The 16069-nt window shown below is 41.8% G+C and overlaps 1 protein-coding gene across 4 annotated transcripts in view; it reads right to left on the bottom strand.

Annotated features, from left to right (window-relative positions):
* Positions 1 to 11709: 11709 nt before the first annotated feature.
* STRBP (spermatid perinuclear RNA binding protein) overlaps positions 11710 to 16069 on the bottom strand; it is a 197834-nt gene continuing 193474 nt past the window's right edge. For all 4 annotated transcript variants that reach the window (XM_088466890.1, XM_088466914.1, XM_088466898.1 and 1 more), the window contains exon 19: positions 11710 to 12173. In XM_088466890.1, coding sequence (XP_088323016.1) covers positions 12097 to 12173 — 77 coding nt within the window. In that variant the 3' untranslated portion in view covers positions 11710 to 12096. The remainder of the gene's footprint in view (positions 12174 to 16069) is intronic.

Raw genomic sequence — 16069 nt, 5'->3', positions numbered from 1 at the left:
GGTAAACCCTCTATATCCACTCTTGTGAAGTCTTCTCTTGATTGTTGACTTTGACACATATACACCTACCTCCTGGAGAGTGTTCTTGATTTGGCCAACTGTTGTGAAGGGGTTTTTCTTCACCAGGGAAATAATTCTTCTGTCATCCACCACAGTTGTTTTCCGTGGTCTTCCAGGTCTTTTGGTGTTGCTGAGGTCTCCGGTGCGTTCTTTCTTTTTAAGAATGTTCCAAACAGTTGATTTGGCCACACCTAGGACCTTATTCAGAGGCGGCCGTACAGTCTACGACCGCATGGCCGCCTCGATGTTTGGCCAGTGCGCATGCGCACGAGGGAGCCGGCTCCCTCGTGCGCATGCGTGAGACCCGCTACGACCGACAGCGCCGGTCGTAGCGGGTCTCTTTCCAAAGGGGGCGAGCTGTCGATGTTGAGTGACAGCTCGTCCCGTTTGAAAGGCAGGCCAGGGGGGGGTGGCAGCCCAAACGGAGGCGGTCCCATGGGAACACCTGCCGTTTGGGGGAGGCCCCACTGACATCACAAGTGATGTCAGTGGAGAGCTTCCGGCTCTGACAGAGCCAGAAGCTCTCCGGGGCTTACGTCAAGTGAGACCCTATCCTAGGGTCTCGTCGTAAGCCCCGATGGTCACCATCACCTAACGACCGAAACAGAGGTGGGCGGTCAGGATGCAAGCAGCCACCCAGTTTATGAGCGAACGCTTGCATCTTCCGACCGCCTCTGAATGAGGGCCCTAATGTTTTTGCTATCTCTCTGATGGGTTTGTTTTGATTTTTCAGCCTAATGATGGCTTGCTTCACTGATAGTGACAGCTCTTTGGATCTCATATTGAGAGTCGACAGCAACTGATTCCAAATGCAAATGTCACACCTAGAATCAACTCCAGACCTTTTACCTGCTTAATTGATAATGAAATAACGAGGGAATAGCCCACACCTATCCATGAAATAGCTTTTGAGTTGATAGTCCCATTACTTTTGGCCCCTTAAAAAGTGGGAGGCACATATAGAAACCGTTGTAATTCCTACACCGTTCACCTGATTTGGATGTAATTACCCTCAAATGAAATCTGAAAGTCTGCAGTTAAACCACATCTTGTTTGTTTCATTTCAAAGCCATTGTGGTGGTGAATAGAGGCCAAAATCTGAAAATTCTGTCAATGTCCCAATATTTATGCACTTGACTGTATATGCCTTGTGGAAATCTAGGTGCACAGCAGATTCCAAATTTTATTTGCATAGCTTAGCGACTATCTTGCCCTTCATAAATTACATCCTTTGTTTTACTTGGTATTTAAATTGGAATTCATTTTTGTTTTCCTGATTACATTCCACACATCTGCCTTGTCTCAGTGCTTGTCTGTAGGTTTTAGCTCTCAATGCAGGAACATCGCTTGTGTCATGCCAAAACAAGCTGTGTGTTCAGGTGCAGCACTGCAAACTAAAGAGAATTCAAGACAAAACTATTGCGAAATATCACAGTAGGATTGCTCACACACACTCACTGTGCATTACCATAAATCCCAGTGCATAGCATATGGCTACTGTACCATTGGAAATAAGAACACAAACAATGAAGGCATTGTATACTAAAAACTCTTACCTTATGATTATCATTCTACAAGGCCGTGCCTTCTTATAGAAATTGTTGAATGCAAATACAGTATATTGCCAGTAAACTAGAGAGTGAAGGTTGTACTGATACAATAAAATCCATAGCATAAAATGACTAACAGAAAATTATGCAGACAGGATTTTCATCTTTGTCTTTGTGGATAGCATAGGCATAATGATCCATTGCTGGCAGTATTGTATTCTTGCTTGGAATGTGAAAAAAGTGCCCACCTGGTTGAGCCCAGAATATAACTGGTAGGTCTATCACGGTTTAAAGTACTGTAGTAGTTTGTTTTACTTAGCCGTATATGTGAGCATTTCTCTTGTATCTCAATTCCTTTAAATGGAATTAGAAGTCTTTCTATTGCAAACTTAATAAACAGAGGTTAAAAATAAATAAATTAAAACTGAAATAGGAATAATGAACATTTCCAAATGTGATATCCAAAACATAGCAGGAAACATATGCGATAGCTTTTGAACATAAAGTTGTGTAATAGGTAGGATTTTAAGAACTATATCATAAGTTTCTAAACAAGGTATTCACAATAAAGAGAACAGATACAGATGTATCCTTTTACACTGTTGCATCAGTTGCGCCAAATAGCCCCTCTCTGCGCCCCAGGTACCGGGTGGCTCAGCCACGCAGAGTGTCTTTTTCGCTGAAAATATGCGTCTTATTTGCGTAAATAAAACTGGAAGTGACAAAACTGCAATGTTAGCATACACAGACCCCTGTGGCTTGCAACATTTATACATCTGTGTGCGACTGACTCCGAACCTGTATAAAAGGAGCTCTGATGTGAGCGACTGCGACTTTTCCTCTCGCCAAGTTCCGTTATGCTTCATTTGTGACTTTGTACGTGTGTAGAACCACTTGCTGGGCGATTAAAGTCGCTGCATAGCGTCTCTGTACACTGTGAGTGGCTTTTGCTGTGTCCGCAATGCGACCATTATGCAAAATTCAAAGAAACATGATAAGCTGCTCCTCTTAGAGCGTCTCAACCGCACTGGGAGCGTTTGAGGACACATCTGTATATTAATAACAAAGAAACATACATATAACATAAGGGTAGTGCTTATTCGGTATTCAGCACTGAGGGAGGGAGGTCCATGTATCATCAGAAATCATTTCAGCAAAAACAAACAAACAAAAAAGAGCAAAATAAGAAAAAAAGGAGAAAAAGACCAGACAGGGCAATATACATATATAAAAAAAAGGTATAAAATGGCACAATCAAGTTAGATAACGGTATAAAAACCAGTCAGTGGATTCTAACAGACTTCGTACACACTTTTACAAAGTCATCTTAAGGTTTGAATTCATCCAGTACACTGTAAAATAAACTATCACAAAACAGTTTGAAGCTGTAAAAAATAATTTACAATTGTTATCTTCCCTCTAGCCACTGCCCTGGGGCTTCTGGTCCAAACAGGCAAATCAGTTTAGTTCACTAACTTTAAATATGAGTGGTGGGGGAGCATGAGTGGGAGGACCAATAAACAAATCCCAATCAGGAGGTTGCAACTTTTTATTAGTCTTCCCATCTCCTCCCAGGACCTCGATTGTTATTGCAGTAATGAAAAGAAAATATACATTTTTTTTTAATAATCCTTCATGATCACATCTCAAAAAACAGCACCCTCCCAGCATTATACCCCCAAACAAAGTACATACTCCCTTCACAAAATCATCATATGCCCACCCCATATAATCCACCACAGACAAAGGACCTCATTCAGAGCTGCTCGCAAAATGCGAGCGCACGCTCTGAATGAGGGCAGCCGCTTCCATGTGTAGAGCCGGCCTCCTGGCCACTCGCTAGGCTGTGGGTGACCACCCACAGCTTTAGCGAGCGGCCAGGTTGATAGGCGCGATGGTCAACACCATCGGGGCTTGCGACGAGACCTTTGTGGTAGGGTCTCATCTACCGCAAGCCCCAGTGAGCTTTCGTCTCTATTAGAGCCGGAAGCTCACCACTGAAATCATGAGTGAGGTCAGTGGGGCCGCCCCCAAACGTCAGGCGTTACGTCGGGAATGCCTCAGTTTGGCAAGCCACCCCCCCCCCACCCACAAAACGGTGTGGGTGGCCGCCCCTTTTTGTAGTAAGCCCCAGAGCAAAAGAATTTCTCTCTCGCTCCGGGGCTATTGCACACACACAGTGCGCCCGCTGCGCGAGCGCAGGGCCTCAACATCGATCCGCTTGCGAGCGAGTCTGAATGAGACCCTAAGTACCCCCATCCCAGGATTTCGCAGCTTGATCCACTGACTGTCAAGTGGAGGATACTCAGGATTTGGTTTCTCTGCAAAGTAAGAGACAGACTGCCACAGACACTGACAATCCATTTCCAGGCAGAGGCTGGAGGCTTTTCCATGTCATGATCATTTTTCTCAGGAAGAGCTGTAACCTAAGAAATCCAAAGCAGTAACCATTTTTCCTGCTGCTGGATGGCTGATGATACATCTTGGTGATTGCTCTCTAATTGTAAAACATTGACTGTAACACACGAACAGACGAGCTAAATGTGGCAGAAACCACAAATGAAGGACGGCGCCTCTTCAGTGCAAGGTTAATAAGGTCTGTGCATAGGGAAATACCATCTTAGATCTATAATGGGCTGTTTGCCAATAGGTAAAAAGCTATAGTGCGTAATTTATACAGTTCACTCAGTGGCATGATGTCTAATGAGATAACTAAGTTGTCCCCAGCTTTCAAATCAGTAGCAAAAACCAACCCGTACTTAGAAATAAACAAAAACAACCAATTTTCTAGAATACTGTAGTGTCTGCCATTTAAATGAATACTAGCACATCTTACATAAGATTTTTTTTCCCAGACACATTAATAAGAATGTTTCAAAGTAATTAGTGTAACACTCTGCATAATGATACAATGAACAGATGGTATGGAAAGATTTTGGCAGCGATGTCCTGCAGTGTGGTCTTGCTGTGCTGTGTGAATCCTGGTGTGTGCATGTGTAATAAAGGCTTGGGAATGTTTTACTCTGCCAAATATCCAACCTATACAGGCGACCAACTGGTACTTTTAAAAAAGAAAAAAAATATTTATTTATATATATATATATATATATATATACATACACACACACACACACACACGTACATACAGCAGGTAATAGAAGTATTGGTCACATCAACATTTTTCTCATTAAATATATATGGGGCTATTGTAATGAAATTTTCACCAAATGTCAGCAACAACCCATGCAATCCACACATGCAAAAAAAAAATCAAACTATAGATGTCCATAAATTAAGTTGTGTGTAATAATGTGAAATGACACAGGAAAGAAATATTGAACACATGAAAAAAGGGAGTTGCAATAAGGCATGGAAAGCCAAGACACCAGCTGAAATCTATCAGTGATTACAAAGCAATCCTGCCCCCTTGTAACTGCAAATTAATATAAGCTAGTTCAGTCCCAACTGATGGCCTATAAAAAGGTGTCTCATTACCAAGGTATCACAGAATAAACATCTCATGATGGGTAAAAGCAAAGAGCTCTCTCAAGACCTTTGCAACCTTATTGTTGCAAAACATACTGATAGCATTGGTTACAGAAGGATTTCTAAACTTCTGAATGTTCCAGTGAGCACTGTTGGGGCCATAATCCGGCGGTGGAAAGAACATCATTTCACCATAAACCGGCCACGACCAGTGAGTGAAAATAATTATCAGAAGACTTATCCAAGAGCCAAGGACCACTTGTGAAGAGCTTCAGAAAGACCTGGAATTAGGTACAATTGTTTCAAAGAAAACAATAAGTAATGCACTCAACCGGCATGGCCTGTATTCACGCTCACCATGCTAGACTCTATTGCTGAAGAAAAAGCATGCTGAAGCTCGTTTAAAGTATGCTGCACAACATTTTGACAAGCCTGTGAAATACTGGGAGATTATAGTCTCGTCAGATGAGACCAAAATGTAACTCTTTGGATGCCATAATACACACCATGTTTGAAGGAGAAATGGCACTGCACATCACCCCAAAAAACACCATACCAACAGTGAAGTTTGGCGGTGGGAACATCATGGTGTGGGGCTGTTTTTCAGCACACTACTGGCATCCACAAAGAACTCTATAAAATAAACTGAGGTTTATCAGTAAAACTGAAGTCCTCAGTTTACACCTGGCGCTTTATGAAACACAATTGCAATAATTGAATAAAGATATATATTTTTGTAAAGATCAAATTATATAATTGTTATTCTCCTACACAGTTCGCAGCGCTGCAAAAACAATGTCAGTAGCTAGTCTGTCATACACAGCAAAAGCACAAGAAAAAAAAAAAGTTGTGCTGCCGCTACTGTGTGATAAAACGTGCCTGATTGATCTGAATAATAAGCTTCTTTGAATCAAAAAAACACATTATACACACAAAAATATATATAACATCATAAAATAAATATGTCTTTGTAAAAATAATGTATTCAGCCCAATGCTACAATTGTTACAACTCTTATACCTAGTAAGAATGTATCTGTATATTGATAAAATAAGTCCCCATATAAAAGTCTTGGGTTAAATCAAGATATGGACAATCGAGTTCAAATGCTCACCGATTGCTAACACATTGGGTGTTTTGGTATCAAGTGAATAGGCTGATGTATACCGGCATCTGGCTGGTGCTTGTAGTGCGCTGGAGCTCACTTATTGAATTGAATAGTACAAAGCGCTGGGTGTACTAAGATAAATCCACCAGGAAGACGCTCCACATAACAATGGGATAGACAGCAAAGTCTCCACTTGGTGGGTGGGACGGTGTGGAGACTATGGCTCAAGATAAGTGTCTGACCGACGCCGCGGTCTAATTACGATCTCCCGTCCCCATCCTCAATGTGGGCTCCACCGCACTGCTCCTTGTCTCAGCTATCGTCTGGTTATGCTCTGGTATAGGCGTGTAAACAGATATTCGCTGTGAGCAGTAATGTCCACTTTGAGTTGCAATAGCTCTGGTCACAATACTCCTTAACCCCACTATAGGTTTCGCTCCCCTCTTGGAGCTTTTTCAAGATAGAAACCTATAGTGGAGTTATTGTGACCAGAGCTACTGCAACTCAAAGTGGACATTACTGCTCACCACGACTACTTGTTTATACGCAGTGTGACGTTGGCTTAGACCAGAGCATAACCAGCCGTGAGCTGAGACGCTTGCACACAGGAACAATGCAGGGAGGCTGTTCCAAACATCTTGGTGAACTAACCACAGATCTTCTGTGGATGTAGGCTTGCTCAAATCCTTCTCTCTCTTCATGTAATCCCAGATAGACTTGATGATGTCGAGATCAGGGCTCTGTGGGAGCCATATCATCACTTCCAGGACTCATTCTTCTTTACGCTGAAGATAGTTCTTAATGACATTGGCTGTATGTTTGGGGTCGTTGTCCTGCTGCAGAATAAATTTGGAGCCAATCAGACACCTCCCTGATGGTATTGCATATGTACCTGCCTGTATTTCTCAGCATTGAGGACTCCATTAATCCTGACCAAATCCCCAACTCCATTTGCTGGAATGCAGCCCCAAGCTTGCAAGGAACCTCCACCATGCTTCACTGTTGCCTGTAGACACTCATTATTGTACCGCTCTCCAGCCCTTTGGTGAACAAATTGCCTTCTGTTACAGGCAATTATTTAAAATTTGGACTCATCAGTCCAGAGCACCAGCTGCCATTTTTCTGCACCCCAGTTCCTATGTTTACGAGCATAGTTGAGTCGCTTGGTCTTGTTTTCACATCAAAGATATGGATTTTTGACTGCAATTCTTCCATGAAGACCATTTCTAGCCAGACTTCCCCAAACAGTAAATGGGTGTACCTAGGTCTATCGTCTGCCGGCTTTTGGTCATTCTAGAAAGAAGACTTACCTATCAAACTCGCAGTATTCCATAAGGAAGCACGTACTTCTACACTTTATCTGGTGGAATAATGGTCTGAAGCGGTTTTTCAAAGTTTGGCCTGGGCCCCGTAGTTCCAGTGAAGGGAAATCTTAATGTTTCCGCATACAATGACATTTTACTGAATTGTGTTCTTCCAAGTTTTTGACAACAGTTTGGTGAAGGCACTTTCCCGTTTCAGCATGACAATGCCCCTGTGCAAAACAAGTTCCATAAATTAAAAATAGTATGAGAAGTTTGGTGTGGATGAACTTGACTAGTCTGACCTCCATCGAACTCCTGTGTGATGAATTGGAGTGCTAACCGCCAGCCAGGCCTGATCATTCTACATCAATGCCCGACTGCACCAACTCTCTTGTGGCTGAACGGGTTCTAATTACTGCAGCAATGTTCCAAAATCTAGTGGAAAGTCTTCACAGAAAAGTAGAGGGTATTATAGCAAAGGGGGAAATAAACTCCATATTAACACCCATGGTTTGGGAATGAGATGTTGGGGTGTCCAAATGTTGTTTGGCCATGTAATTTAGGTTTATATATTCTTTTACATGGACCTTCAGCAAAGGTATTAATGTGTTCAAGTAAGGAGTAAAACATTTAAAAAGCTAGTTCTGGAATATGCAAATGATGTTTGAAGCAGTTCTACACAAATATATATTGATATGTATCTTTTCTGCAGACCTCTAGACAGATACATTAATGGATAAGTTTTTAAATGGGTTGTGTGTCAGGGGAAAACTGTAATGTACAGTATATTATATGCATTGAAGAATATAAAAATCAGCTTAAGGTAGGCGAGAGAACAAAATGATTAACGTTTCCAACAGGGGAGGACACTGTAGATGTAAAAGTCCTTCATCTAGCTACTAGGACTAAGTGACAATTTCTTCTCCTAGATGCAGTAACCAGATGTTAATATTTATCCCATCCTGCTGGACTTGTGCCTTTAAAGGATGAACCTCATTTAAGGAATAAGGCCCTCATTCAGAGCCGTACGCTCTGAGCAGAGCGCACGCTCTGAATGAGGGCCGGGCTCCATTTTCATGGAGCGTCCTCCTGGACGCTCGTATAGCTGTGGGTCACCACCCACAGGCTATACGAGCGTGCATTTTGATGGCCGCGATGGTCGTGACCATCGAAATTGCGAGCCGGAGCCTGCGGTTGAGGTTTTCAACCGCAAGCTCCGGAGTGATTTTGGCTCTATCAGAGCCAAAATCACTCCCACTGACATCACTAGTGATGTCAGTGGGCCGGCTTTTGACGGGAGGCGTTCCCGTGGGAACGCCCCCGTCAGGGAGGCACGCCCACCAAAGGGGGCGTGCTGTCAATCAACATTGACAGCACGCCCCCTTTGATCGGACACAACGAGCGAAGGACTTTCCTTCGCTCGTCGCGTCTGGCGCATGCGCACGACGGAGCTCCCTCCGTCGTGCGCATGCTCAGTGCCTAACATCGACCCACTTGCGAGCGGACAGCCGCTCGCGAGTGGGTCTGAATCAGGCCCTAAATGTGCAAAATAAATATAACCCCTATCCTATCACCAGTCCCTTTAGGTGCACTCTCTTGCAGAGGGGGACTAATTGGATATGACCAGGCCCATGTAACCATACCGCTTTTATAAATGGCCATGCTTGCTTCCTGGCTGTTTAGCTGCAACATTTCTCACAGATCTTGTTTTTTTAAAGAATTTAAAAAAAAAAAATTTAATTCAGAAGCAAGAGCACTAAAATATGGAGGCTCCATGCTCAGAGCAGAAGTTCACATGGGAGGGAAAAATGCACAGCGTAGAAGATATAGCAAGTCCTCAGACTAAAGGTGGTCCCACCTATGATTTCCCTGGAATCCGGGTGAGCTAGTCCCACACAGACTATGTACAGTTTTAACTCTTGCTTTCATGGTCCCACAACCTACATACAAGACTTCTGAAGTACACTTGGGCAAGGGAACCTTAACTCAAACATGGAAAAACATTTATGACCTCCTACAATCTAAATATGTGGTACCTGGCCCAATTGCAGAAGATCAAGTTTTGAACAGCAATGATGTGACTTGGCGGCTGCATTGTGAGAATGGACTATAGAGTATTCCCACTTTGTATGTTTTTTTGTCCCAACATACCGAAAACTGCACTATAGCTATAATTCCTAGAGCTCACCTCTTTATGGTAAACCTGTTAGAGAAGTCACAACAGTTGCTTGCAAATACATAGAACATGCATGGTCATCAGCCTAATGAGTGATAGCTTCTACATAACTAAACATTTAATCCTGACAGGTGGATTGTATGTTCAAAGTGGAGTGGAGTCTGCTCTCGGACTGTCCCCCAGATGTGTAAGCTTCTGCATCATTTGGGCATTGCATAGTCCCAGTGCTACTAGCTGCTACCATTTCTGTAGGGCAACTTCTGTCATTCCGGTCGCCTCAGCTTCTGGTTTTAAGTTTTGTCAGCAGAGGTGAAAATGGTACACAAGGCTGGGAGCTGATCCCTCATAATACCATTCCAGTGACCTCGTATGAAGCAGCACAATGTCAAAAGACCATTAAGCCTTGTTTTGTTTCTTTTGTTTATGGTTACTCCTGTTGTACTTAAAAAGGATAAATCTTCACCACCTCCCAAATCTTTCAGACAACTGAAGCACCTCTCAACATTTATGTCCGTGTCCAAGTCTAAAAATCTAAGTGTCATTATTTTAACAATTGACTCCTGCCCCATATATTATGAATACACTAATACAAACAATGTATTTCTGCATAGCAAACCCCTCCAACTTAATACGGCCACCTGCTGCAGAGGAATGAATGAGAGCATAGTAGACTTGTTAAGTGAGGCATAAATGCTACAATGGTACTATGTGCTGTATATTACTAAATAGTACTAAGTTTTTGTGTAATGTGCAATAATGGCTTTAACTGCTTTTAGAAGACAAAATTTACATCTTGAAATGTATACTCTCCTATATACCTTTAAATATGGGTCTCTGTGGTACTCTATAGAAAAATCTATTAAATACATGAGAATTCATTGGAGTTTGGTCTATTGTGTCGACATGGTCATAATCTCGACAGAGGGCATGTCGACATGTGCATCATGTCGATACGGATTAAATGTCAACATGGTCAGAATGTAGACAGAGCCTTTTTCAGATAACTCTGACCCGAACATCAACGTTTTCACTGAATGTTGAACTTCTGTCCATGACGACATTTTCCAGAAGTCGACATTTTAACCATGACAACATCATAATTGTCGACATTATGAATGTCAGCATAGTGACTGCATACCATTCAATGGAGGTTATGGTTAAAAATGACACGTTTTTAATTGTGCAGCGTTAAAGTGCATCTTTTTCGTATACAGAGGCACCCATTTTATATACCACAAAAACGGATACTGTAAATCTCTAGGAACCAACGCTTTGGCACTAAGGGCCTGTTTTAGAGTTGTGTGCTGTTAGCGTCAGTGGTGCTAACATGTGCTAATGCCGCAGGAGGTGTCTTATGTAAATAGGCACCTCCTGCTGGCTTCTGTGATCCGCTGCTGCGTCCAAAAACGCAACATTGGATCACCATCGGGCAGCCATCAAAGTAAGCCTAGGCTTACTTAGAATGGCCGCCAGAACTCCTCTTCCGGGTCCAGGATATCTGCGTCAGAAGATACAGACCCTGGTCTCGGCACTCCCAGAAAGTGAGGAAAACATGCCCCCGTTTTCAGGAACACAGCCACTCCCTCCCCGCCCCCAATCAGGCTGCAGCTTAGGGGGTACAGCGTGTAACAACGCAGGACCCAATCTGCACATGCACAGAACGGGTCAAGGGCATGCATCATCAGGTTTGCGTACATCTCCGAATCAGGCCTTAAATACCTCAGCAATGTCACTGGTTCCTAATGTATTTTATATGCTGCATTCTTATACACCAAGCATGTAATTCAATCCACATTTTGTTAATATGCTTCTTCTCTTTAAATTTTGGTTAATCTGCTTTTTCTAGACTTTGAGTGACATGTAGTTTTTCTTTTTACAATATACTTTATCTTGTACTGCGCACATCTTTGTTACTATTCAATAATGTTGTAGTAGACATTAAAAAGGACTGATGATGATGATGGCATCTTAGTCTGTATCTTCTGAAGGTTAAGTCACAGGCAGGAAACAGTGAAAACCCATGAATGTAGGACAAAACAGTTTATTTTGTTATCAGTTTAATATCATACATCCTTCACAAATTTATTTATTAATTTTACAGTTTCATTCTTCATTTAAAAGATATGTTTGTAGCCTACACCTTTCCTAGGACAGATGGCTTGCTACCTCTGTTGCCAGATAAGACTTTCTATACATGGCTGTGCCTTCTGGCAGTAAAAGAGTTAAGTTATCTGTAAATGAGGTAACATTTCACAGTACAATTTTTCTTCAAGTTTTAAAGAACTAAATTCAGTTTTGCTTTTTGTTTAAAATAAAAAAGTAGGAAAAAGGGTCTTTACAAAGGAAATCCCACGGTCAAAAGAAAATAAGCTCCGTCTTCGGCGTTCTGGACAGTCTGGTCCAATGCGTTTGTTAAAAAAAGGAGTAGTGGGGAACTGGATATGCTGGAAATTTCATAACTGGTAGTAGAACCATCCTCTTGGGGATACCTGAAGAGAGGAAAACCTGTTATGCATGCACATTTGTTTTAGTTTCCCAGGTAATCACAAGCCACCGTTAAGGTGACCACTTGTGGGCTCGTCCTGCAAGATCATTGGCCAATTTAAAAGCACACGTGCGTGACCAAACGGAATAGGATCTGGCCATTGCACTCTCCATCTCACGTTTGGTCCATAAAGGCGGCCATGTAGTGTGATCAGAAGATGACCGCACACACACAAGCCTATAAAAGTCATCTTCCAACTGCACTTTTACAAACACAACAATTATAAACTGCATTTGGAATTATTATTTACACCAGATACGTGCATAAAGTCCAAGCTTTGTCCCGGTTTTATTTTTTACATTTCTTCTTCTCCGATGGCTTTGTTATCATGTTTTCAAACACTACCCAGCTGAAATTTAGCTACAGTAGTTAGCTCTGTGACTGTTCTGCGCTAGTAAATGTTATTAGGCAGCCATTCATTGTTTGATGTCAGTTGTGACATGTAACAATGTCCAGCTTGCGTCACCTTTGTGCCTTTTTATGATTTTTATCAATGCACTTTGCACGGTTTGCTTGTGTTGCTGAGAAAGGACCTGCGCCTATGAAATGTTGGTGCACTGGCTGTGCACTTTACTACCAATGTAAATATATTTAAACTTCACCACAGGTATAAGTGATGTCACTCACTTGCCTGAGCAGCACTGGGAAGATCCTGCGAGACCAATTCTTACATAGCAGCTGCCGCTGTTTAACTTAATACTGTCTTAGCTATCCGATGTCAAAGTGGAATTCTACCTGTTTTAGCTCATAGATTTCAGCTAGTGAATGTTACGGTTTGTATCTGGCCTGTGTAATGTTTACAGCAATGCCGAGATCTCCGGGTAACCAAAATATACACAACTGATGATGGGAAACGTTTGATCCCTCTTCCTGATACATTATAGCGCTGGCCCTATGTTCACTCAAATGTAACAGAGCTGTGTTGATCATTTACATTGTACACAATTTTTGACTGTGGGGTTGATTCCGGCCGCACTTGTTTGAAAGCTCCACCATAACAATTTACTTAACTATAGGTTTGCAGTTTTGCCAGATTACAGGTAATTAGTTACAATACTGCTAACAATCGTACTGTAGAGGCCCATTGAGGAGTTACAAGCTGTTGAGGACAGAGGGGAAAAAAAGAAAAAAAACTAGACATAATCCATACATTTATTTTAAACAAAGTTTAAAAGAGCGTTGGCAAAATGCCATCATTGCAAACAGAGAAAAACATACTCTGTAATTTGCTAGCTGCAATCGCCTGCTACAGTAACTGTAATGGTAAAGTAACTCCCAGACAGCTGTAGTCTCATTAATTATTGAACCGAATAATTAGTATATATTTTATAAAGTCTGGGATCAGACGTTATGTTTTTAATATTATTTGCGGCTTTTAAGTATGCCGTACAGAACACTGAATAAAAATATCCTAGTATATGTCATTGTTCTGTCTTCATTCTCATATATTGTACTTGACAATCACACCAGGTGTAGACTTTCTGCTGTGTTTACTGGAGCCATCTGTCTACAGAAAAACAAGTGTATTTGCAACACAGCAAGAGAAATACTAATTGTGATGTGTGAACAGAAGACTCCAGCGTTAGTAAGGTGATGGCACAATTTGAAGCTGTGCTTAGTGAACGGGACTGAATAAGCAGTCGTTAAAAAATATTATTTTAAAGTCCTTGTGTTTAGAATATAAACAGAATAATTTAGATAAATTAATCAAATTATATGTCATTAATATTAGATATGCCACTTTATTCCTCATCTGCTGATTCAGAATGAGGCAATTACCCAAGGCAGTAACAGCATCTATCTCCCCATTTTTATCAAAGCAGCAGGTGTGTGCCTGCATCCATGGCATTGCTCATTGTTAAAGCTCTTATCTGAAAGTACTTTCTCCATGGCTGAAACCAAACACTCCTTATGTTCCTAGTACTGCAGAAAGGGTTTTTGTACTGTGTTTGTGTATGTTTATCATAACCCCGGTCAGGCTCTACTTATCCCACAGTAAACAATAAGCAACTAGACAGGACTTCCTAATAATTACTCACATAACGTCTACCTCCTGACTATGTGCCATTTTGTGCACAACGTGAAGCACAGAGGCATGTCCCATTAGTGGTAGAAGATTATTATGTTATCTGTCTATGTATATAAACACACACGTGTGTGCTATAGATACACACATTAAACATAATTTTATATTATTACTCTGAGACTAGAAGCAAATTTATTGAGGTCTGGACACACCTCCAATCCCTTATGTAGGGTATACACCTGGCTGACCCAGCGGCCAGTTGACCGATTTGATCAGCATACACACTCAACAATCGGCCGCTCGATATGTCTGGCCAGACATCAAAACTGAACGGGCAGTTTAATTTGCCAGGCCAGTTATGATGCCATTGTCGGCAGTTACTGCGGCCAGTATAATAAGTCAGTCGCCCGTAAACCCTGGTAGATGCAAACAATATATATGCAAGTTATATCGCATCTGCCCTGCTGCACGGCCCACATGATATATCTATGAACGATGTTCACAGATATATATTGTGTGTACACACGAATGGAAGCACTGACGCTGAACGATATATCATACAGTGTGTACCCAGCATTATTGATGATATTAAAGAGAACATACAATGGAAGCTTGGCAAACAAACTTACTAGCACCAAAAAATCAATTAGGTGAAATCTTCATAAGAATATTTATATAGTACTGTGCAAAAGTTTTAGGCAGGTGTGGAAAAATGCTTTCAAAAATTGAAGTGTTAATTGATGAAAATAAACTTAAAATGCAAAGTGAATGAACAAAAGAGAAATCTAAATCAAATGTGACCACCCTTTGCCTTCAAAACCGCATCAATTCTTCAATTCTTTTAGGTACACTTGCACACTGTTTTTGAAGGAACTCAGCAGGAGGTTGTTCCAAACATCTTGGAGAAATAACCACAGATCTTCTGTGGATGTAGGCTTGCTCAAGCTCTTCTGTCTCTTCATGTAATCCTAGGCAGTCCTGATGTCGTCGAGATCAGGGCTCTGTGGGGGCCATATCATCACTTCCAGGACTCCTTGTTCTTCTTTACACTGAAGATAATTCTTAATGACATTTGGCTGTATGCTTGGCTCCAAATTTATTCTGCAGCAGGACAATGACCCCAATCAGACACCTCCCTGATGGTATTGCATGATGGATAAGTACTTGCCTGTATTTCTCTACATTGAGAACACCATTAATACTGACCAAATCCCCAACTCCATTTGCTGAAATGCAGACCCAAATTGCCTGAAGACACTCATTATTGTACCGTTCTCCAGCCCTTCAGCTCAAAACTGGCAGAAACCAGTTGGACCCAGATACACCCATCTGCTGTTTGGAGAAGTCTGGCCAGAAGTGGTCTTCATGGAAGAATTGTGGCCATAGCCATACCTTCGTCGTGAAAACAAGGCCAAGCGACTCAGCTATGCACAAAAACATAGAACTGGTGTGCAGAAAAATTGCAGCAGGTGCTCTGGCCTGATGAGTCAAAATCTAAAATATTTGGCTGTAACAGAAGGCAGTTCGCGAAGGGCTGGAGAGTAGTACAATAATGAGTGTTTTCAGGCAACAGTGAAGAAAGGTGGAGGTTCCTTGCAAGTTTGGGGCTGCATTTCAGCAAATGGAGCTGGGGATTTGGCCAGGATTAATGGGGTCTTCAATGCTGAGAAATACAGGCAGGTACTTATCCATCATGCAATTCCATCAGGGAGGCGTCTGATTGGCTCCAAATTTATTCTGCAGCAGGACAACAACCCCAAAACATACAGCCAATGTCATTAAGAATTATCTTCAGCGTAAAGAAGAACAAGGAG

Source organism: Taudactylus pleione, unplaced genomic scaffold (assembly GCF_031769625.1).
Source record: "Taudactylus pleione unplaced genomic scaffold, aTauple2 ptg000009l, whole genome shotgun sequence".
In the NCBI taxonomy this organism is placed as follows: domain Eukaryota; kingdom Metazoa; phylum Chordata; class Amphibia; order Anura; family Myobatrachidae; genus Taudactylus; species Taudactylus pleione.
This window is presented reverse-complemented; position numbering and strand designations above follow the sequence as displayed.